Source organism: Taudactylus pleione, unplaced genomic scaffold (genome assembly GCF_031769625.1).
Source record: "Taudactylus pleione unplaced genomic scaffold, aTauple2 ptg000854l, whole genome shotgun sequence".
In the NCBI taxonomy this organism is placed as follows: domain Eukaryota; kingdom Metazoa; phylum Chordata; class Amphibia; order Anura; family Myobatrachidae; genus Taudactylus; species Taudactylus pleione.
The window spans coordinates 586,101-611,481 of record NW_028285256.1 but is presented as its reverse complement, the minus strand read 5'-3'; the positions used below and the strand labels follow the sequence as shown (position 1 = coordinate 611,481).

Below are 25,381 nucleotides of genomic sequence, written 5' to 3'. Positions count from 1 at the left end.
GTTTCAGGGCATCAGCCCTTTCGTCAGGACACACTCACAAACAGTACATAGAACACTTACCCACTATTAGTACCCACCCAGACTGCCATCATCCTCCCACGCGCGCCGCAATAAAAATCAGAAATTGCTACCTTGGTCTAGTAGCTTCACGGTGGCTAGCCCTGTGATTAAATATGCCACTAAGGCATTGTGGCCATTAGTGTCATCTGATCCTGATTTACCAGTTTTTAAAGATCTGAGACCTGTGGCTGCGTTCAGGCATGGGCGTAATCTTAAGGATTGTCTGATGGTGACGGACATTACGGGTAGAGGTGTCCCCAAGATCCCGAACGTATATACTAAGCCCCCTGGCTCCTATAGCTGCCATAATTGTACTACATGCAAATTCTTGATTCAGGGCAGATCCTTTAAACATCCTCACAATGGTAAACTATATGAGATCCGTCATGTGTTGACGTGTTTGACTTCTCATGTAGTGTACATTATATTGTCAGCGAATGGCCCTACATAGGTCTGCAATTAATTTATCATTGTCAGGAAGGGACATAGATCAACCCGTGGCCAAACATTTTAAGGCTATGGGTCATGCGTTGTCAACTCTGCGCTCCATGATGATTGATCATGTTCCAGAATCCGCTTGAGGTGGTAACAGGGGCAAGATGTTGCTCCGGTCTGAGGCACGCTGGATGTACAGGCTCGATAGCATCCACCCCCGGGGTCTTAATGATAAGATCAATTGGAATTCTCTTATTTAATCATGACAATATGGTGGTGTATTGTTATAACAATGGTGTTGTTCCCTTCTAAAATAATCTGCACTTTGATGGTAGCAGTATACTATGCGATAGAGTATTGCTAGTAATATTTTGAATGTGTTAAGATTTGATGCAGTGATTATCCTGTTGTGTTGTTTTATAGCCACAATGTGTATTTTCAATGTATTTTTATTGTTTTTTCATTGTCTTTTTTTTGGGTGTACTGACTGTGACATTTTTCCCACTAACGCTGGCTGTGTTATGCTTCCGCATTCATGTGGGCACTTCTGATGTGAACCACAAGCTGGCCGGTTGCTTAGCAGCGTCCTGTGTTGCTGGTCCCGGAAGTGCGTCATGAGCGGATGTCTGGACAGCCTGCGGCGCGCGTGGGAGGATGATGGCAGTCTCGGTGGGTAAGTGTTCTATGTACTGTTTGTGAGTGTGTCCTTACGAAAGGGCTGATGCCCTGAAACGTAGACAAATAAAGACACTGCTATGTGACATTTGTATGGAGCCTGTGGAGTGCTGTGTTCTTTTGGATGGCATGGATTATAGCTAACACTAGCATCTTGGCCAGTTGCACAGTGACAGTGCTGAGTGCCGGCAGTTTTGGATATATATATATATATATCTCTGTGTGTGTATGTTATAATATAAAATTGTTCCAGTAATGGTGGCACTCAGTCATAAATAATGTCACAGACGCAGGTTAGTAAACAACGTTTCGATACAATAAAGAGTGTCGTCATCAGGGTACAGCAATATGATAAAGTAAAAACTCACCATATATCCCCACCAACATGTGCACGACATGGATGCTGGAGATGGATGCCCTCCCGATGACGTCACAGCCGCGACCAAGCACCACCAATCTTTGCGCTCAGTCACACGGTTGCAGCGCAACCACCTCACAGTCTGCTACCATGACAAGTGTAAACAAATATTCATATACAAGAATTACATAATACACTGACACCAACAGTAGTATATAAATATGGTACAGTAAACACATAAAATCTAATCGTGGTGACCTATAAACACACAGCGATCATAATGAGGCTAGAAATCCCTAATAGCACCGGTATCAATACCCAGCAATCAGATTGGACAAAGACTTCATCAGAACACTCACAAAAACATTATCGATAAATAAAAAAATAATATAAATAATACACCAGCACCCCGGACCGATAACCGTAAGTACATGATGTACCAAATAGTGTAGATCAATAAAGCTCAAATTACGCAAAAAAAACCCATACATGGATGTAGTTGTAGTTCATGTCAACGTCTCAATATTAAATCACCCCAGACATAGGTAAAATGGCAATCGATCAGGTCTGTGGAGATCTGCCTAATGCAACTACAGAAAACAGAGCAAAAGAAAAAAGAGGTTCCTAAGAAACCATGAATACCCAAATTTTCGTTTAACCCCCTTAGGTGAGAGCATCCCCAAGGGGTAGATCCAATGGGATTTACATTGTAATAATTTAAGGGAGCTGTTACCACCTCACAATGTAGCTGGGACATGGTCGATTATGATACAGTATATCTAAAAGCTGATAAGTTATGGCCAGCTCTCGCAAAATGCCATGCGACAGCCTGGTCACTAGTACCCGTTGAAATCGCAGCCTGATGGGCGAGCGAAGCAGGGCCATTAGGTCCCGTAAAGCACGGTCCGTCTTCCCATATAGCTCAGCCCGCACAAGCACGTAATGAGATAAACGATATACTTGCTTTTACCACTTAGCCGGTGACGGAATCATATACCTTTTACCACTAAGTGTGTGACAAAAAGAGTCCCCGGTATACATGTATCTACACTTGTAGCATTCACTACGTTGTCGGAGAAAATGTTCAGATTCTGTTTTGTTAAAATTATAGATATCTGTCCTCACTACCCAGTTACTGATGTTTTTTCCACGACTGTAGCAAGGCATAATGGTAGTGTCCCCTAAATTAAGATCATCATCATCATCGTCCTGTACTATGGGCCATAATTTCCTAGTGATATTTCTAATGTTATTACTCTTATCATTAAAGTGATTGACCCAAGGTAGTCGTTTATTTTTAATTAGTCTGCCACTAGTTCTTAAGAGCTGATCCCAAGGAATAGCTAGATCACACTCTTTGGCGGATAACAATAATTGTTTATCATAACCCCTTTGCAAAAATGTAGTCATTAGGACATCAATTTTGGAAACTGCATCACCAGGATCGCTTCTTGCTCTGATAAACTGAGAATATGGTAATCCATATTGCAAGGGCTATGGGTGGAAGCTACCAGAATGTAACAATGAATTTCTGTCAGTACTTTTACTGTACAAGGATGTAGAGATCAGCCCATCCTTTTGACAGATCTGTACGTCCAGAATATTGACACTGGCCAGATCTATTGTATATGTAAATTGCACTGGACTGGATGACATATTGTTTCTCCATTAATTGTATAAATCCTTCCTTAGATCCTGACCAGATAAGAAACAAGTTGTCTATATACCTCGCATAGAATACAATCTGTGCAGCCACCTCCTCCCTAGAAGAAAAGATGTCCTCCTCACCCCGAAACATGAACGCATTGGCGTACGATGTGGCCACATTGGACCCCATCGCACAACCAATGAGCTGTAAATACAATCTATTGTTATGTAGAAAGTAATTGCATGTCAGGATCATCTCTAACAATGCCAAAATCATATCTATATCAGGGCCCTGATATAATGGATTGTCAGACACAAGACCTTGTACAGCAGCCATTCCCTCACAATTCGGAATAATTGTGTATAAATTAGAGACTTCTACAGCCATGGCCAAAAGTTTTGAGAATGACACAAGTATTGGTTTTCACAAAGTTTGCTGCTTCACTGCTTTTTAGACCTTTTAGTCAGATGTAACTATGGTACACTGAAGTAAAATGACAAGCATTTCAAGTGTCAAAGGCTTTTATTGGCAATTACATTAAGTTTATGCAAATAGTCATTATTTGCAGTGTTGACCCTTCCCTTTCAAGACCTCTGCAATTTGCCCTGGCATGTTGTCAATCAACTTCTGGGCCACATACTGACTGATGGCCGCCTATTCTTACCTTATCAATGCTTGGCGTTTGTCAGAATTTGTGGGTTTTTGTTTGTCCACCTGCCTCTTGAGGATTGACCACAAGTTCTAAATGGGATGAAGGTCTGGGGAGTTTCCTGGCCATGGACTAAAAATTTCAGTGTTTTGTTCCCTGAAACACTTAGTTATCACTTTTGCCTTATGGCAAGGTGCTCAGCATGCTGGAAAAGGCATTGTTCGTCACCAAATTGTTCTTGGATAGTTGGGAGAAGTTGCTCTTTGTTACGATTCCAGGAGGGAATCGACTCCAATAGTGCGGAGCGGAGGATAGAGTAAGGAGATACAGTAGGTTGGGGGTAGATTAGTGGTAGATAGACGTGCTACAGTCTTGAGGGCTGGAACACTTTGCTAGTGGCGGCCGTTATTGCCTTGAGGGCTGATAATCCTTGGCAAGTAGCAGCCTCTGGGCTGTGTAGCAAGATGCAGCCTAGGCTATGTAGCAGCCTTTAGGGCTGGAATGCCTTTGCTGGAAGCGACCTGTGGGCCGTTGTCAAGCGTTGGTACACTGGGTTGCGTACTGTGGATGCTGAGGTGCGACCTGTGCCGCCGGGTTGACACAAGACGCTTATTTGCACACTCCGGACTGAGTGCACCGTGTGCCGCCGGGATGACACAAGCGGCTGGGAGATGGCATACACACCGTACCACCTAGATGTCACAAGCAGCAGGTGGCAGATGTTATGTGGTCAGTGCCGCCTCGATAGTACAAACGACAGGCAAGAAATAAGGCAGACAGGATAACTGGAACTCGACTGGAAAACCAGTAGACTGACCACAACCGGAAACGCGTGAAACGCTATCACTGGCATCAGAGCAGCGTTCACACCAGGAGGAAATAGAAGCTGGAGCCAATCCAGGTAGATCCCAGCATGATGGACAGGAGGTAGGAGGATTTTCAGCGAGCGCTCGCCCGGCGTTCGCCTTGCTCTGCATACGCATTGTGGTGGCTTGTGACAATATTTTGCTACCATTCTTTATTCAAGGCTGTGTTCTTAGGCAAAATTGTAATCCCACTCACTTGGCTGAGAAGCAACCCCACACATGAATGGTCTCGGGATGTTTTACTGTTGGCATGACTCAGGTCGAAGACTTTTTTGGAGGGTGGCCTGGTGTCAAGAAGGGCAGCAAAGCAGCCACTTCTCTCCAGGAAAAACATCAGGGACAGACTGATATTCTGCAAAAGGTACAGGAATTGGACTGCTAAGGACTGGGGTAAAGTTATTTTCTCTGATGAATCCCTTTTCAGATTGTTTGGGGCATCTTGAAAAACGCTTGTCTGGAGAATTAAAGGTGAGCACTATCGGTCCTGTGTCATATTTCTAATCTATTCAAGAATGTAGTAGTGTCTTATAAATATTTTGGGTGTCCCATCACACAGGGCTGTAACAAGGAGTCAATGTACACCAAGGTGAGCTGAAACAACGACCCCCGGGCCGAAATAATAGGGCGACCCGTGGGGTTATCCAAACTCTTGTGTACCTTGGGTACAGATACAATGGGGTGCTTAGGAACTAAAGCTACACTTAAATCATGGGATATCAACCGATTAGATGCGGCAGATTGAAGGATAGCAGTTAACTCTTTACTGAAGGTAGCAGTAGGATCACAATGTAATAATCTATTTCAGCGATTTTTCAACCGATGTGCCGTGAGCGGTTCCTAAGTGTGCCGCGAGAGAATCGACGCCCGGAGATTAACTCTTAATTTTGTGCCCGGGCAGCGCTGAGCACTTCCGGGTGGTTCAGCTGCTGCCCGGGCCGTACCAATGGAGACATGGCGCCGTGACATCAGGACATCATAGGTCATGCACGCCACATTGCTGTTCCACCCGCACAGTACTGCTCACTGCTGATGAGCAGTGAATATGATAGGCTGCTACAAGCCTGCACTAATCGTGGCTGAGGGATTGAAGATGTCAGGACCTGCTCAGTAAAAGGGCATCTAGATGCTACCGAGGTACAGGGAGCTCCAGGTAGGGGGTCAATGTATTATTTTGCTGTCTGTGGGGGCCAATGTAATTGTGTTCATGTGTTTTGTTTTTTGTTTTTTTTTTATGTGGGGGCAATGTATATTATTTTGCTTTCTGAGTGGGGTAATGTGATTTTATTTAATTTTTTTTCATTTGTAGGCCAGTGTGTTTTATTTCTGCGAGGACCAGTGTAATTGTGTTTTTATGTGGGGGCCAATGTGTTTTATTTTTGTTTTCTGTGGAGGCCAATGTATGTTCCCCCGTACCCCCCCCCCTCCCCCCCAAAAAAAAGGTTCTTTAATTGTAAAGGAATATCCGATGTATTAGGATTAGAGGGTGTCGCCTTAGAGCCATTAAAATATTCATGAAGTTTTAATTGTCGCTGTAACTTAAATCTTTCAATTTCCCACTCCATCCCACTGATATGTGAGGTGGGTACAAATAATAGGCCACAGGAAAGTACCCTAGTCTCTCTAGATTGGTTGAAGGGATGCGTGGATAAGTTAAATACTAATGTCTCTTCTGGAGCGGTGGTCGACCCCTTTTGCCGCAACCACTGCCCTCCACGCCAATAACGGCGGAATATTTAATCTCCCAACTGTTGGCTGTGCAGTGTAGATGTCTCTAATTTATACACAATTATTCCTAATTGTGAGTGAATGGCTGCTGTCTGGAAGTTGGTGGCTGACAATCCATTATATTGGGGCCCTGATATAGATTTGATTTTGGTATTGCTAGAGATGATCCTGACACACAATTACTTTCTACATAACAATAGATTGTATTTACAGCATATTGGTTGTGTGATGGGGTCCAATGTGGCCACATCGTACACCGATGCGTCCATGTTTCAGGCTGAGGAGGCCCTATATTCTTCTAGGGAGGAGGTGGCTGCACGAATTGTATTCTATGCGAGGTATATAGATAACCTGTTTCTTATCTGGTCAGGATCTAAGGAAGGATTTATACAATTAATGGAGAAACATAATAAGTTGTCCAGTCCAGTGAAATTGGCCAGTGTAAATTTTCTGGACTTACAGATCTATCAGAAGGATGGGATGATCTCTACATCCTTGTACAGACATAAATTCATTGTCACATTCCAGACGTGTGCTGCAGAGCCTTTGGCTGGGCCTCAGGAATTTCTTATTGGCTGCTGCGAGTCATGGAGACTTCTACTGTTGGCCACTGAACATTACCCCAGCGTTTGTGAAATCCTTTTGGCTGGGCTGGCGCGCATCACCAGCTGCTAGATTTGTTTCTATTGACCAGGCACATTAGCGCGTTCCAAGGGATTTGCTCAGAATCTAAAAGTGGGTCCTAGGCATCCAAAATGGGGTGAAGGAAGCACTTTAGTGTTTCAGTACGATCACTGATCAGTATGGTATTTCAGTGTGACCTGTGTCTATTAGGTGTGTTATATATATCCTAGTGTATAATGATCAGTGTTTGAGACGATCAGAAACCTTTTACATTTATTTCAATAGTTGATGAAATTAACTTTCAATATCTAGAATAAATTTTAACACAGAGAAAATACATTTTCTAGAGACCCAGCTCAGGTGTTTGTAACCAATTTTCAAGCGGGGTAAATTGCACCAAATATGTGTCTGGGAGGTTCAAGACTTCTGAGTACAACAGGGGCCATTGGTTAAACTTTAAGCAGTGCAGTATTGTGTGACTGTCTATGTGCTCTAGTATTAGAAGAGATCAGCAGATCGTCTCAGAAAGGCTGATCAGGTCTGTGACGAGGAAAAAGAGTATGTTACATGAATGCTCTGTGATACTTATATTAATGATGATTACATTTATTCCTAGATAACTGTGCTGATAGGGACCAGAAAATCTTTATTAGAAGTCACGTGAGGGTGACGCCTGTCCTGTATAAATCACTGATTCTCTGAGGATGGACACGGGCAGGAGTCACATGACTGAGAGGATATTACATCTCACCCTGGACATTATCTACCTGCTGACTGGGGAGGTAAGCAGATTCTGGGAGTGTCACAGTTACCTCACTGATATCGATAGTGGTAATAATACAGGGACATGGCTGGGGAGGTGAGGAGATTTTGGAGTGTCACAGTGACATCACTTATCTATAGTAATAATACAGGGACTTTGTCCCTATTGAGAGAAAAGGATAACCATTCCTCTGTCACACAGTCCTTCTGATCCTATCCCCTTCCTCCGCCTCCTTTAAATATTGTGTCATGGACATAAATTCACCTGTCAAGTGCAATAAACTTCTTGCTCTCCTCAAGAGGTTGAGGGCTGGCATAGTTTACATTCAACAGACTCTGGAAGACGAGTGACAATTTGTTTTTTACAAGGCAATTGGACTCATGATGACTGCTCAATCCCTTCGCTCATTTACTTTTCACTCGTTCCTTTCTATAATTGAGTTTTTTACTGAGTGATAACCTTATTTGGAAGCTTCAGGATGCATCGGTGCGCGATATCCTTATCTCGGATCATGGCCTTAATTCTATTGTGCTTACATTTCCCTTGCCATGTCCCTTTTTTTCTTGCTTTTGGTGTTTTCCTTCTTATTTATACAAGTCTACAAATTTTTATTTCATATTTTTTTTTTTTTTTTTAAATTGGGACAACTTCATCCTCCTTTGGGAGACCTCTAAAGTGGTCATGATGGGTCACACTATTGTTGCTATCCCAGACCAAGCCACAAATTGATCAAACTTGAAAATACATTTTAGCAGTGGAGGTTTGGGCCTGGAGACCATTAGTTACTGTAGTGAGTACTAGCAGGAAAATAAAACTTATAGTTACCCTGCATTGACCTGATTCTACTGTATGTATTGATACTCTGATCTTTACACTGGTGACTCTGCAGACCCTTAAGTTCTGGATGGCTTTTTGGTGTCGGTGAATTTACCTTCTTTGACCTCTGGCTACTGTGTTTTACTTGATACAGAGATTACACCTGCTATTTCTTCATTGTCGCTCCAAAATTCCCTGGGTCCTGACTGTTATATATAATGCCTTCAAGCTGACCTACTTCTTGTTTTGTTGGCACTTCTTTGACATGTTCTACAATTTCACCCATCCTTCCCCACGGTTCAAGCAAGCCTATACAACCCTCATTTTGAAGCCTAATAAGGATCCCTTATTGATGTCATCCTACCGCGCTATAACTCTTTTGTATATATATTGTAAAAATGTATAAAAAAAACAATGAACAGCACTGTGGATATAGAGTACTAGAAAACTGCAAATGTGCCCAATAAAATACACAATTTATTATACATGTCAACATACACAGATTAAAAAATAAAGAACCAAGGCATCTGTGACACAGTAATAAAAAACGTATCAATGTAAAAAAGTATTAACAGTTGCAATAAATGTATTCATACACTCACTAAAGCTGGGTACACACCTATATAATAGTCTGCCCGTTTTTTCGATTTCGAGTCGTTCATTCGATATCGAAAGATCCTGTTTTGTCGGATGTTGCGACCGTTCTTAAGATTGTACACCAAACATGGGGCTGCCTCTCTGGGCGTGCATAATTTAAACTTTGGAAGTTCAGGAAGCATTCTGTGTGCCATGCTCCTCTTCATGTACAAATTCTCCATTTCTTCTTCAGGGTCCACAGGATCTACCTTGGTGGTATGTAGTTGGAGAGATCCATTGCACCAAACAGCTACAGCTTTAAAGCTCCCAGCATGCACTGGTCCTCCTCCCTATATACCCGGCCTCCAGCCACAGGCATTCAGTTTTTTTGTTTGGTGCGCGGCAAGTATCTAGACGCACCTGGTTAACAGCGGGACTGCCTAGGCAGTCCCAGGCTTTTTCTTTTATGTTTTACCTTAGTTTTTTTTTAAACTCAGTTTAGCGGTACTAAGTGCCGAATAGGCTGCAAGTACTGCAACTCTCTACCTCTGCCAATCCCGAAATGCCACTACCGCTATATACCCTGGGGATTTCGGCGGGCCTCAGGGAGGCTTAGCTAGCGGTGTTGCTGGGGTTCGGACTGCGATAAGATTCACGAGATGGCAGGTAAGCGATTCCTCGTGAGGGGAATCGTGCACGACGCAGTCCAGGCCTCTGGTGTAGGAGATGCATCAGAGGCGGGTGAAGGCCTCTTGTAACGTGTACGCACTAAGGCGGCCGGGGGCCATATCGTCTGTTGCTGGGGATGGGTAGCAGTAGTTAGCGTCTACTGATGTGAGACCAGTGTACCCGTGCCGTCAAAATCACAGCTTAGGGGAGATAGGCGCTCCCTCCAACCCAGACGCAATTTCCGATTGCAGATTCCCGCTTCTGGGTTGCTACTCCTGACCACCTCGTGTGTGTGAGACGCTCGTAGTTCGCATTTGTGTGTACTGCTGCAAGCTGGTTGTCTCAGAGGCCTGGTCTGTCTCCCTGTATACCTCTCCTCTGGGTCTGATATATAGGGCTCTATATCCTACCAATACCCCAGCGGGGCTGGTCAGTTGATTGAGTCAATTTGCAATAGCAATTGTTTGTATTTATGCATTGTATGTGACTTTCATGCTAGCTGCTGTGTGTGTGTGTATATACTGTGTTTTGTTTTTCAAGCTGTCAGTCATATCCAGGGTTTGCAAAATACGCGCTATAGGACATATTTACTAAGGGACCCAGTCTTTAAAAGTCCCCGGGTCCTGTAGGACGCGGCTGTGTGAGTGCTGCAGCTGCCGACCAAGTGACTTCCCTTTGTGTCTCCCTACCAATGACCGCGGGCAGGAGCTTTTCATCAGCCAATTGACTTCTGAGACCTCCGCCTCCCGGTCACGTGACACCGCCGGGCTCTCTCCCCTCACTGATCTCTGAGGTGGAGCTGTGCCGCTATTTGATTAAAGCTGCTGCCTGTTCACTGCGCCGCACGGGCAGGCTGACTGTTACTATGCTCTGGCATCAATACTCAAGTCTGCTGATACCCTTGGGCCTTCCTCCACCAGCCATGACACAGAGTTTTGGGGGGATCGGAAGTTGCAACTCTGAAGACACTGCACACCCCGGTACATGGAAACTAACATCCCTCCCGGAGGTGGTAAGTACCGATTGGTAATGGCACTCCCGCTGCAGACTCTGCTCACTGAAGCTTGCAGCACACTAGAGTAGGATCAGCCTTATGGCATAATGTAAGGATCAGCCCTGATCAATAAACAATAATAAAGCCTGCTCCATAGCAAACTTTCGTTCCCACTCCATAGGATTAAAGTGACATACACTTGGCAGTGTTGACATTAGGGTTAAAATACTGCAAGATGGATTATCAACATTCTCATGTTGACACACTGTCACCATGATTATCGTCGACATAATATACTGAACCAGTCTCTTCACTGACATGCAGTGTGTAGTGATGAGTAGGAATGTGTGTGTTTCTCATATCATGTAGCTGCTGTGGACACCATACAAGTGACTCAGGGTTCATGCTGACCCTGTAACATGTAACAAGCTGCCACTCATATAATTTGCATTAAGCACATATAGGGGAGTCAGGGTGCTGCATGATCCAGCACTCTCGGTGCAGCCTCTGCGCTTGTACCCTTTAACACAGCGCTGGTGTCTGGGGACTGATTTTACAGAGCCCACTCATCCATAAGCCAGCGGCCGCTATATTACTTACCTCACCAGGAGAGTAAACCACACTGTCATCCAGGATTATTCAGACATTGAGGATGTGCACCATCAGCCATTGACTTTTTCCAACCAGGGTTTTTCTCCCGCACTTGCCTTGGCCAAAACCCTCCACGTTTGAAAGCCCCCTAAACCCATCCTTGCTCCCCAGTACTGCACCAGCTGCTATCTACCATTCTCCCCTCCTATCCCAGCCATGCCTGCCCCTAGCCCCCTCCTTGCCCTGCAGTAGTGTCGCAACACTGTCTGCACTTATCAGCTCCCTACCCACCCCCAGCACTTTTAGCATCCTCATTGAAAGAGGTTAAGGATAGAAAACTTGATAACTATTTAAAACCCATATTTTCTTTATCTGGGACTATTACCAGGCCAGCTATGGCTGTAGACAAGGTTATGGAAGAATGGACAAAGTCTCTGGAGGATATGGAGGATAGCATGCCTAATGCTACCAGAGAACAGCTGTCTTCCCTCTGTCAGATGCGAAAAGCAGCTTATGTATATGGGGGAAGCGGTCATTGACGCAGGTATCTTAGCTTTTAGGGTATCGGCAGCTTTGGTTGCAGCTCAAAGAACCCTTTGGCTAAAAACCTGGAAGGCGGATACAGGATCCAAGAAGGCCCTGGAGTCCTTGTCTTTTGTTGGGAAGGTACTGTTTGGACCAGAGCTGGATAACATAGGCCCTCATTCAGAGCCGTACGCTCTGAGCAGAGCGCACGCTCTGAATGAGGGCCGTCCTCCCTAACTATGGAGCGTCCTCCTGGACGCTCGTATAGCTGTGGGTCACCACCCACAGCCTAGACGAGCGTGCAGTTTGATGGCCGCGATGGTCGTGACCATCACGACCATCGAAACTGCGTACAAAAGCCTGTGGTTGAGTTTTTCAACCACAAGGCTCGGAGTGATGTCAGTGGGCCGGCTTCTGACGGGAGGCGTTCCCGTGGGAACGCCCCCGTCAGGGAGGCATGCCCCCGGCACGCCCACCAAAGGGGGCGTGCTGTCAGTCAACATCGACAGCACGCCCCCTTTGAAGGGACACTATGAGCAAAGGAAAATCCTTCGCTCGTCGCCTCTGGCGCATGCGCACGACGGAGCTCCCTCCGTCGTGCGCATGCTCAGTGCAGAACATCGACCCACTTGCGAGCGGACAGCCGCTCGCGAGTGGGTCTGAATCGGGCCTATAGTGTCTTCTCTGGTGACTTCTAAATCTGCTGGGTTGCCATCTACGGCTACCCCTAAATATAGGCGGCAGTCAGCTCTGTCCTTTCACCCTCAGAGTAGGGCAAAGTTACACAATTCTCACAGGAAAAGGCAGACCAAGAAATCCTGGTCAACCAAGCGCCCTGCTTCCAAGCCGGATTGAAAGCCCACTGCCTGATAGGATGGACCTCCCCCTGAGGGGTCTCAGGGTTGGAGGCCGACTTCTCCAGTTTTCTCAGGCCTGGCATCAGACCACGACAGATGCCTGGGTTGAGACGTGATCTCTCAATGTTATGCCATCACGTTCCTGAGGCATCCCCCTTAAAGGTTTGTTGTTACAACCCTGCCTTTAGACCTGGTCAGGTCCTCGTGAGTCTATTGGAGCCCTCCTGAGGTCAGGACTCCTAATCCCCGTTCCTGTGACGCAACAGGGAAAGGGTTATTCAAATTTGTTTTTAATTCAGAAACCAAATTGGTCACACCGCCCTATCTTGAATCTGAAGTCTCAGATTAATCCATGTGCCCAAATTCTGTATGGAAACCCTACTGTCAATTATGCTGGTAATGGAGCCTGGAGATTCCATGGTCTCCCTGGACGTACAGGAGGCATATTTGCATGTTCCGATTGCATGATTCCACCAAAGTTTTCTGAGATTTGGCAGTAGATCAGCAACATTACCAATTTCAGGCTCTACCCTTCAGGCACAGCCCCTCGGGTATTTACCAAGATAATGACAGTTATGATGGCTCATCTCAGATGACAAGGGGTCAGGATACTGCCATATTTGGAGGACCTCCTAATATTATGCACATACATCAGGAAAGGGGGACCAAAACTAGGCGCTTAAGACAAAAGGAATATCACAAGTCAGCAATGAATATACATTCCTTAAAATTGTTGTTCTTCATGTGAAGGTTTTTTTTCTTTCTTTGGTTATTCTGTGGATTCAGTCGTATGTTCTTTCCTCATCATACGCAATATGACATGTACAAAGAGAATTATCGGTGTGTCAATAACCTATAACAACCATATAAAAAAGGAGAGCGAGTTCGTATCAACATGCAACACCCCCATGTGCTCAAAGAGCGTACCCCACTCACAAAAGGAAATGGATATCAGTTCCTTGAAAGGTATCTTTAAAATTTCATTTCAACCAGTGTGTTGTTTAAAGGATCAGATGTGTGTTCTGCATACCATAACTCACTTCCAATAAAACAAAGACGTTCGCTCATAGAGGTAGCTTTTGTTATGAAATTAGCGTACCCAAACTTGCACTGAAGGAAGTAAGGTCTTGCACATCAAGGTTTCTTTGACCCCGCAAAGTTGTTCAACTATGATTCAGAATGCAGTCCACACCAGGTAATATATCTCTGAATACATCATTTGGATTAACAGTCCCAAAGTCAGGTAAAAATGAGGGAAAAAATTGATGGCTTCAATCCACATCAACGAAGCAAACGACACACAAATGTACAACACATCAATATAAAAACAAATAAAGGTGCAGTAAAAATATTAATGTTCCAGCAAGATAAAAAAAAAACCTTTGATGTAGTCCGAAAAACTTTTCTTCCAAAACAGTATAAATCGTTATGTTCCAGCAAACTTACTTCAAAACTGGGGGAGTACACAAAGTCACAATTTCTCGTTGTCAAGGCGCGTTTCGGCTCACTAGGGAGTCTTTGTCAAGACATGAGGAAGTTGTGACCTGGAGGCTGATTTATTCCTCTAGTCTTCAATCAATGTGTAACATCGGTGGGGCTGGTACACAGAACACGCCAATCAGGCGTCTAGTGTTCTATCCACCCAGATGACAGTAAACATGGTATCTCCTTACCTGTGAAATGCCTTGCCTCCTTCTGTGGAACACTCCATGGTGACGGCATCCCCGGAAGCGGTGCCCGCGTGTCACCAACTCCAGGGCGGAAATGAGCGGTGCGGCACCCACATGCCGTCCGCATTCTCCCGACTGGAAGTGACACTTCGGCAACTAAAAGTAACAATCGCCACTCGAATGCGGTGCATAGGGCGGAAGTGAGCGGTACGGCACCCACGTGCCGTCCAAGTTCTCCGGACCGGAAGTGGTGCTCCAGCAAATGGTAGTGACGATCGCCATTATGTCCAGGCAATTCACTAGTATAACCATGGTAATCACCAGTAAAATAAATAATAATATTCCTATATACAGTACAGACATCGATTAAAATATATAAATATACAAAACAAAAAAAACTGACCAGAATAAAATTTCTATGACTCTTATGAATGAGGTCATCCTAGAGAAGGGATCCCATTGGATGATGGTATGCTTCTCTACCCAGATCTTCCAATCACATAGGAGGAGATTCTTGGATTTTCTTGCCATAGTTCAAATTTAATCAGAAAAATTCCCAAGACTATACACTAAAAAACTGAAAACATAAAAATGACCTTCAGAAATGTATGCATATATACTAAAGAAGCAGATGAAAAAGCTATTTACATAAAAATGTCACAAAAACTACTTAAGTTTGAAGTCTTTGAAAACGTTGGCACCCATTAGGTTAAACAAAGTATATATGCAGTTCATCTCTGCTTTTGCCAATGCAGTAGCTGTATCACCTGATCTTAAATTGGTCTTCACAGTTTTTAGGCCATAGAAACCCACTATTCCATTGGGCGAACATCCATGCACATCTTTAAAATGTGAGGAAAGGGCTTGTGTCTCCAAGCCCTTCTTTATATTCCATAGATGTTTGCCCAACCTTATTTTTAATGGTCTCGATGTCCGACCTATATAGAAATTATTGCATTGGCATTTGATGGCATATATAAAGTTTTTACTCTGGCAATTCACAAAGTCTTTGATCTGGAAGTCCTTTCCATTAATCTGTATATTCACAATTTTGTGGCTGCCTTCACTATTAATACATCTGCACCCTTGACAACCCTCACATCTATAAAATCCCTTCGAAACAATAGTTGTGGCCCCCTTAGATGGTGGAAGGGCACAAGTAGCCAATTTGTATTTAAGGTTGGGGGCTTTCCTGTATATACACACTGGTTTGTCAAGGCTGTGCGCCCCTAAAAGAGGGTCTTTTCTAAGGAGGCCCCAATGTTTTTGTAGAATCTTTTCCACATCTTTGTGTTGGTCTACATAATCCGTAATAAATGCCCACTGGAATTTATCTCCCTTTTAAATCCGATGATTTCTTGTCGGTACTCGAGTTCTTTCCGGTCTAGATTCCAAACCATATTCAGGGATTTATTAATTTTTAACTTAATCATAACCACATCTATTTGTCATTTCACTTGCTTGGGAGAGGAAGACCTGTGGTTCTGAACAATTTATTTTTCATTTCATTAGCTGGCTCGCTGGTATGGCGTCCAGCCAATTATTGTGATGACAGCTGGCTCTACTAATATATGAGCCTGAATCAGTCGGCTTCGTATAATTTTCTTCTTATTTTTGAGATGTTTACAGAATTCATCTATACTCAGTCTACCCCCTCTCCAAACAAAAAAGATATCTATGCATCTGCGATATGACACGAAGTCCACACCGAGCTCACCGCACTCCCAAATGGCCGCCTCCTCCCACTTGCCCATAAAGAGGTTGGCATAGCTCGGCGCGAACTTGGTTCCCATCGCAGTACCCAGCTTTTGCAAGGAAAAAATTATTGTAAAGGATAAAATAGATTCCTTCCAGCAAAAAATTCTGTAAATTGTCAGATATATCAGACCGTTCCAAAAAATGTTTGACGGCCTCAATTCCTACATCGTGTCACCATAAGATAACCCTCTTCCCATTTTATATCTTCCAAAGATTTTAAAACTTATTTTGTCTATCAAGTGCGATTTATTGAGAACTACTAAAGGTTGTAAGTTGTAGTCCATAAACTCCAACAGATTTGAGGAGATGAAATCCACTTCGGCGATGATTGGTCTCTCAGGTGGATTAATGAGACTTTTATATATGGAGTCACCAGTTGTTCATTCACAAGGAATTTTGCCTGGGTGTGGATCATTAGGTCTACAGTGTTTGGGTAGACAATGGAAGATAGACAGGCAATTGATAGACATGAACTGACATGACTGAAGGTTGACAGGTACAGTAGGTCGACACACTAAAGGTCGACTGGTAACAAGGTCGACAGGCAGTAGGTCGACACTCGTATAGTGAAATGGTCGACACTTTTTTTTTTTTTGTTAGGGTTAGGCACATACTCCGATGGGTCAACTAGTAACCAGGTCGACAGCTACGAAGGTCAATGGGCAGTAGGTCGACACTCATAGTCAAATGGTCAACACTTTTTTTTTTTTTTTTTTTTTTTTTTTTTTAGGGTTAGGCTCTTACTCCGATGGTTAGGGTTAGGCTCTTACTCTGACGGTTAAGGTTAGGCACCAAGAGGAGGGTGTGGGTAAAGATCAGGGCTAAAAAAACAAAGCAAACCATGTGTCGACCATTTGCATGTTGACCATATTAGTGTTGACCTTCTGACCCTGTCAACCTTCATACCTGTCGACCTTATTACAAGTCGACTTTTAGTGTGTCGACCTTCAGTCCCTGTCTATCTTCCATTGTCTACCCAAACATTGTCTTTCTAGACAATGTAGACCTAATGACCGGATACCATTGTGCCTCTTTGATGCCCTTTTTTGCATATTTCTCTATTTAGGTTTTTAAGTTTCAGCATAGTGACTTTACTGGGATCCCCCTTAACTTTTTATAGGCCTTCGTATCATTGAGTTGTCTGTATACCTCAGACTCATAATCTGTGGTATTCAAGAGGACCACTCCTCCACCCTTGTCTGTTGGCTTCACAATTAAATCTTTATTCCCCTTCAAATCCTTTAGAGCCTCTCTCTTTAGAGGTCAAATTCATCTTCCTCTTCTGATCATTGTTTTTATTACATCCCTTTATATTTAGCTTTTCCATATCCTCAAGAACCAAGGCACAAAAAGTCTCTAGAAACGGACCCTTCACATGCTGTGGGTAAAAGACCAATTTTGGGCAGAATGGGGTGACTGATGTCTCTTCTGAATTTGCCCTATTGTATTGTTTATTTTGCTGAAAATTTTTTTTTATGGTCAGTTTACGTATACATTTCTGTACATCTGCAAAAATATTGAAGGGATTTATGCAATTATTTGGGGCAAATTTTAAACCCTTCTCTAAGAGAGATCTCATCTTTTAGTAGGATATGTGAACATAGATTAAATATTTTAATCTTAGATAATTCCTGGGGAGGTGAAGTATCCTCAAAATTTTTAGACTTCTCCATTAAAGTACCAGCTTTTGATTTGGCCTTCTTTCTCCTCTTTTTTTTTTTTTTTTTACTGGATTTTCTATGTACTCTACATTTCCCTCCCCTCTTTCCCCTATATCTCCGTTTTTGGATCATCTGCACCGGTGTAGATATGGGCTCTCCTCTAAAAAAGAAGAGGGTTTTTTTTTCTATTTAAAGGGGAAAACCCATTTTTTGTGAGTAAAATACTCGGGGTAACCCCTATATTCATTATCTTTTCTCCTATCTAAGCTCTTATAGTAGAAATTATCCAATGTCTGTTGATTGTCCCTCATCCTATAGTTGGAATAAGAACTTTTCCCTAAAAAAGGAGAATGTTCTTCATACCTAGGAGAGGGTCAGTTCCAGTGTGGAGAAAGTCTTCCGTAGGCATTATGGACATTATTAAGTCTCCCTCATATTGAGTAAATTGCCGATTTAGATCTTTGTAAGGTTTTACTATTCCTCCTTTTTTTTTTTTTTTTTTTGTATACTTTCTCATGTGGGATGTTTTCTCCTCCTTAAATCTACCTCCAATTGGGGAATCCCTTATAAGTTCTCTGAGGACAAGGGATTTAACCTTTTTACCAAAAGCTCTTTTCTCAGTGTTATAATTTTTCTCTGGACTCCGAATTGGATTCTGTAACGGTCTTGAGTCTCCAGATGACTCATTTGATTGAGATTCAAACTCTTGCGAATTTTTCGATTTTATACCTATTGAATTTATTAATCTTTTTAGAGACTCTTTTCTGCTCTTTTTACTCTGTTCTATAATACTGTCTAGTTCTTTAAAATCCTTGATCTCTAAATGGGGTCACAAGTGATTTTTAGTATATTAATTTCCTCCTCTAATGAACCCAACTCTTTTCTGCGTTCCTTGACAAGTAGAGCCATTAAAGAAAATTAGCACTCTCATGATCTTATCCCATTATTTCTACTTCAGGGTCCATAGGGTATCCACAGGATACCTTGGGGTATAGGCGATGGCGGCAGACATCCAGGCACCACAGAGTTAAATTTTCAGCCTTCCAGGATGCCCTGGGGTCCCTCTCCTATACCCCGCCCCCGAGCCTCAGGCCACTCAATTTTCGTAGGTGCCTGGCCGGACCAGTCGCACCGTACAGAGGGGGGTCTTTTTAAGGCCCCTGAATATTTCTTCGCAGCTGTGGCTGCACAACTAGAGGTCTCCAGCATAGGACAGTCAGTATTGACGTCCATGCTGTCACTCCTACACCCCGCCGGTACCAGAACGCCGGTACCGATCCGGGGATGCTGGTAGGTAGCTGGGGTCACAGCTAGCGGTGATCCCCGGCTACCTGGACTGTGGCCGGATGCACGGGGAACAAGGTAAGCGGCGGGGTCCCGCGGTGGGCACCCGCCGGTAACACAGTCCTGTTTGGTCCCCAGGCAGGGGGCTCCCTGGGGACCGGCTGCGCGTGGGGCCAGGTACTGATCCTGCGCCTTCCACTAGACCACCAGGGACAGCGGGCCATAGCATGTGCGGTACAGCGCGGCGTCCCATGGGTTGATAGCACGCCAGGGGAGAACGCCTTCCCTGTCTCACAGCCGGCGTCTCCCCCGCTGCACAGTGCCATTCCACAGCGGTCTGAGCGCTCCTCCCCCGGGCCCTGCCTTCTCTCTGCTTCTCGTGGCCATTTTCTCACTACATGTGCTGGGGATGGCAAACTCTGCTGGAAGCTGATACAGATGCCATTGCGGTCCGGGTCCCCCGCATACCTCTCCTTCAATTAAAGTCAGTGTATGCAGCACTGTTTCCTACCAGGGTCTGGTCTGTGTAGTTGATTGCAGTGCCTGTAATGCAGGATGTTATCTGTGCATTGTATGTGACTTAAATGCTAGCGCTGTTTGCCTGTACTTTCATTTCTGACTGTCAGCCTTTTCCTATCCCTGTTCTTCTGCTACAGCCCTTGCGGTGCGGTGTCGCAGGGTGTTTATTACCTCACAGTAAACGTGGTTTTTCTGTGTGGGAGGTCACATACGCTCCGTTCACACTCCTCATGTCGGAAAGTGAACGAGGATATCCTCTTCCAGCTATAATGTACTGATATCATGTGCAGTTAGCGGAGGGATATGTAGACGCTGAGGGTTTATGGAGGGCATGTTGTATTATATATCACGCCCCATTTCTGTCACTGTGCCTGCACAAAAAAGGGGACCGCCCTCGGCTGGCTAAGATGCTTACAGCCTTTGTGGGCAACGCCCCCTGCGTTTCCCCAAGGGGTTATCGCAGCCTGTGGTGGTCTCATCACATGCAGGGGTCCCTGGACAGTTGATGGCACCCCAGTGTATCCTGTTTTTCGCCCCCCCCAGGTCTCGCAGGAGCCTGTGTGGGTGAATTTATTGTCCAAATGGTATAGCACCTGATGGACGTTTTACAGGGGGAGTCACCATTTCGGCCTTCTAAACGGCTTTTCGGGTCTCAGACGGGTAAAGACATGACGTCTGATGACGGTGACATTATTGACTTTTTCAGACACGAGCCCCTTAGTGCAAAGGAGGCGTAGTCTGGGTCTAAAGTCTATATACCTGGCCTTCTACGGGCAGTCCGTGCGGCTTTGGTTATTACATATCCCCCGTGGCTAAATCCAAATATGCCTTCTTTAAGGATAAGGGTGTTGCCACTGTGATTCCTCTATCTGATCATTGTAGAGGAGGCGTGGAAAATCCGGGTAAGCGGTTCCAGCCTCAAAAACGGTTGACCTTTTGCATACCCCTTTTGCGGATAATTACATTTCCGAATGGGAGTTACCTTTACGGGTAGATTCTCATGTTACACGCCTAGTGAGGAGTGCTACGTTGCCCATGCCCTCCAGGTCCTCTTTGAAGGAGGTTCCAGATTGCAAGGTGCAAATATATCTAAAATCCGATATTCCCTTGCTGGAGGGGCTTCCAGGCCGGCTATGGCCGTGTGCTGGGGGGCCAGAGCCATGGAACACTGAGTAGGTAACTGGATCTCTGCACACTGACTCTCCAGCAGAGCAGGTGGATAGTGGCAAATTCTCAGAGACTTTGCCACGTTCATAATGAGATAGCCTACTCCTTTCCAGAATCTCCTCGGCAGCAGTAGCGGCTTGCCGCTCCCTGTGGTTGCGCTCTTGGAAAGCGGACGCAGATTCCATTTGGAATGCTTTGCCTTTTGCGGGACAAGTCCTGTTTGGCCCTCGTCTGGACGCAATTGTGGCCCTGCAGGCAGCAGCTACGTCTGCATGTCTGCCATCGGCTACAGTCCCATCAGGGTCTGGGACTTTGTCTTTTCGGCCCTGTGAGGCCAGGGTAAGTCTAAAATACAGCTTTCCAAGACAGTCAGTAGCCAGGAAATCTGCTCAGCCATAAGAACAGGCTTGGAGTACAAGACGTCCTACTCCCAAGTTGGACTATAAGCCTTCAGCCTCACGGGACGGGCCTCCTCTCGGGAGCCCCCAGAGTCGGAGGCCGGCTTCTCCAGTTCGCCCAGTGCTGGTGTCTGACCACCACGGACACTGGGGTAAGAGAAGTATGTCTTTTCCTCCCGGTAAAAGCCTCCCAGAAGGTTTTTCGTTACAGGTCTTCTGTCAATTCAGGACTAGGTTAATAATCAGAGGGAAGGGAAAATGGGAAAGAAATATATCTGCACTCTATCAATAAATTGATTTAATAAACCCTATATAGTATTGGTTCAATATACCATTATTCACGGGGGTGCAACCCTAATCAACTAAATTTAAACTTGTGTTTAGGAAAGAGAAAAGGAGTTGATAATAATGGGCGCACAAATGAAGTGAATAAAGAAATTAAAATATTACTTTTATTGGTAACTACCTAAAATGGTTGTCCCCAATCGGAGGGGAATATACAGTGAAATATAAGGTAAAAAGATTGATATCAAACAACACATATATTAAAATGGCAGATCCACTGACGTGCTATTGTGTAGAGTATAATTGGAAGTAATAATAGTATTATTTATTTCCTACTCCTTTTGGATGCTATGATGTCTGAATTTATCAGATGTTGTCTTCCTTTTAATGGATTATAGAAATTAAATTCTCATACAATGATTGCAGTATCTCATTGTTGATACTCTTATTGATATAGTGTGAGAAGGATTATGGCTTAGAGCTGGAAAATCCCACCATTCTATCACAATGATTAGCTTCAATCCATCTCAGAATAAATAGATGGCTAAGCCATGCAATCGGGTTCAGCCTTGAGAAAGCTGCTCACAGTGAAACGCGCGCGTCGGCGTCACTGGCAGCTCCATGTTGTGTGCTTAATGTGTGTAGTTAGCATCTGATATTGGAATTATCATGGTTCTATGTAACTGTCTGTACAAGATGTGAATGACTGTCACTAAATATTTATGGGCCAAACGGGACCTAACCAATACTAGGAAGTGACTCTGAAGAGCTGCATAATATTATTAACAAATATTCAGTTAATTGTGTCCATTTAAAATATTAAATATCATTCATGACACATGCAGCAAGATTTATATAACATTACAAGTAGCGGACTTATGTTGAATGAGTTAGAATGTTGCAAGTCAGACTATTTCTGTCTTCCTAGCTATGAGAATCTACAAATTGATACTGTGATATTAATAACTAAGGCACAATTGCATGATACATTGTGCTGATAATACATCGTATATAGTTATGGCATAACCAGCAACAGTGACAAAATATATTTTTCTGTACATTATTTGAGATCTGTTACACATTAGAAACAAGAATACTCTCTACCTATCCATAAATGTGATTAACGACAGAAAATTATTTGCACTATCGTGGATTGAGCAATAATCGGCTATATTTAACTATCAATTGAACTAATTTGATCCAAGGACAATTGATTACTTTAAAGATCCCCTTTATACATGAGGAACAATTATTTATATAATTGTGGATATAAGTAGCTTTCCATCAATGAGACCATTTAGACTCAATCGACATCAACCAAATGCCATAACATATTGACAATTTGGTATAGGATTGAAGCTAATCATTGTGATAGAATGGTGGGATTTTCCAGCTCTAAGCCATAATCCTTCTCACACTATATCAATAAGAGTATCAACAATGAGATACTGCAATCATTGTATGAGAATTTAATTTCTATAATCCATTAAAAGGAAGACAACATCTGATAAATTCAGACATCATAGCATCCAAAAGGAGTAGGAAATAAATAATACTATTATTACTTCCAATTATACTCTACACAATAGCACGTCAGTGGATCTGCCATTTTAATATATGTGTTGTTTGATATCAATCTTTTTACCTTATATTTCACTGTATATTCCCCTCCGATTGGGGACAACCATTTTAGGTAGTTACCAATAAAAGTTATATTTTAATTTCTTTATTCACTTCATTTGTGCACCCATTATTATCAACTCCTTTTCTCTTTCCTAAACACAAATTCAGGACTAGGCCCTGTAATTTTTGAGGGTGTTACACTCTATGCTCCAGGCAGGAGTTATAGTACCTATTCCGTTGCCCCAAAGGGGAACGAGGTATTACTCCATCCTCTTTCTGGTACAGACACCCAATGGGTCTTACCAGGACATTCTCAACCTCGAATCCTTCAACAAATTCTTAAGGGTTCCTCGGTTCGGGAGGGGGACCCTGCATTCCATCATTCAATGGAGCCTGGGAATTTTGTGGTGTCGTTGGATATATTCAGGGTGACTACCTGAATATCCCTCTTTTCTTAGCACACCAGTGTTTTCCTCAGGTTTGCAGTGGTCGATAAGCATTTCCAGTTTCTGGCATTGTCCCTTGGTCTGGCCTCCGCGCCTTACAGTTTACCAGGGTCATGGTAGTTATGGCAGCCCACCTGCGGAGGCAGGGGGTCCGCTTGTTACCCTATCCAAGTGACCTCCTGTTGTTACATGGTCTCCAGAGATACTTCAGTGCCATATGCAACGAACAATATCTGTGTTGCTACGTTAGGGCTGACCGATAAACTGGAAATGGTCCTCTCTGATTCTTCACAGAGGATGCTCCATATCCCAACATCTGAGGATCTTTGTGTTTGAGGAAAAGATCTCTGCATTACAGGCAAAGGTACGCAGTTGCCTGCAGAGTCGCCGAGTGTCTATTCACTTGGCAATGTGGTTCCTGGGTTCCAGGATGTCGCTGTTTGACATGGTGGAGAGTACCCAGCTTCACTCTAAAGAACTTGATCCTCTCCGGATGGGATGCCCCATAGGATAAAGTCAATAGGCTTTCCCCGGAGGTTTGTCTCTCTCTGACCTGGTGGCTGCAGAAAGCACACCTAAACAAGGGGCACCCCCTTTGGGATTGCGGACAGGGTCCTTCTGACGACGGACGCCAGTATCCGTGGCTGGGAAGCATGACGGGTCCACACTTGTTCCAGGGCAGGTGGACACCAGTAGTTTTTGCGCTTCCCATAAACATCTGAGAACTCTGAGCAGTATTCAGGGTTCTCCAGCATGCAGGACAGGTCCTCCACGGAAATACCGTGCAGGTACAGTCTGACAACGCCATCATGATGGCTTATGTAAACCACCTAGGAGGTTCCCGAAGTCAGGCGACACTAACAGTGGTGTCCCAAATTCTGGCTTGGGTGGAAGGCTATATCCCTGCCGTCATCGGCAGTGTTCATTCAGGAATCCTCAGATAGAAAGCAGGCTTTCTCAGCCGTCAAGACGTGCATTCAGGGAAATGTCCTCTTTATCAGGAGGTGTTCAATCTTTTGGTGAACAAGTGGAGCCTTTCAGAGATGAGACTCTTCTGATAGACGTAGGCAGGTCCAGTGGACCTTCCAAGTTGTGTACCTCGTCCCTCCGTTATCCCTTCCTCCAGTAATAGCAAGAAGGAGGCACGCTCCTGCTGATAGCTCCAGCGTAGGCCAGATGGCACTATTACTCAGATCTTCGGAGCCTCTCAGTTAACACTCCGAAGCTGTTGCCTCTACGCCCGGACCTGTTGTCTCAGGATCCTGGCTGATCCCCAGACCTGGGTTGTCTGTGGTGGAGACTCCCCTCTTAAGGTCTAGGAGTTTTTCCAGCTCTATAGTTAACAGGGGCTCTGTCCATGCTAAGAGCTCGGAAGTTTTTATCTGCAAGAATTTACCATTGGGTATGGTATACTTTACTTTCTTTCAGGTGTCACCCTAGAGGCTAGGTTCCTCGGGTATTACGGATATCCAGAGGATGGCTTTCCTACAGGTGGGCTTAGATAACGGTCTTCGCCTTGCTTACCTCAAGGTGCAGGTTTCTGCCCTGTTAGTATGGGTTCAGTGTAGGATTGCTACTCTTCCTGATGTCCGCACCTTGTGCAGGGTGTACGTTATATTCAGCATCCATTTGTTCCACCTGTGGCTCCTTGGGATTTGGCTGTGGTCCTTAGGGCTCTCTGAGGACCGCCATTTGATCCACTGGGCTCAGTGGATTTCAAATGGCTTACGGCTAGGACT

At 44.3% G+C, this 25,381-nt stretch overlaps 1 protein-coding gene across 3 annotated transcripts in view; it reads left to right on the top strand.

Moving 5' to 3' along the window:
- LOC148474285 (uncharacterized) overlaps positions 1-25,381 on the top strand; it is a 55,692-nt gene that overhangs the window by 3,716 nt on the left and 26,595 nt on the right. For all 3 annotated transcript variants that reach the window (XM_088458831.1, XM_088458832.1, XM_088458830.1), the window contains exon 3: positions 7,657-7,822. In XM_088458831.1, the coding sequence (XP_088314957.1) occupies positions 7,745-7,822 (78 nt within the window). In that variant the 5' untranslated portion in view covers positions 7,657-7,744. The remainder of the gene's footprint in view (positions 1-7,656; positions 7,823-25,381) is intronic.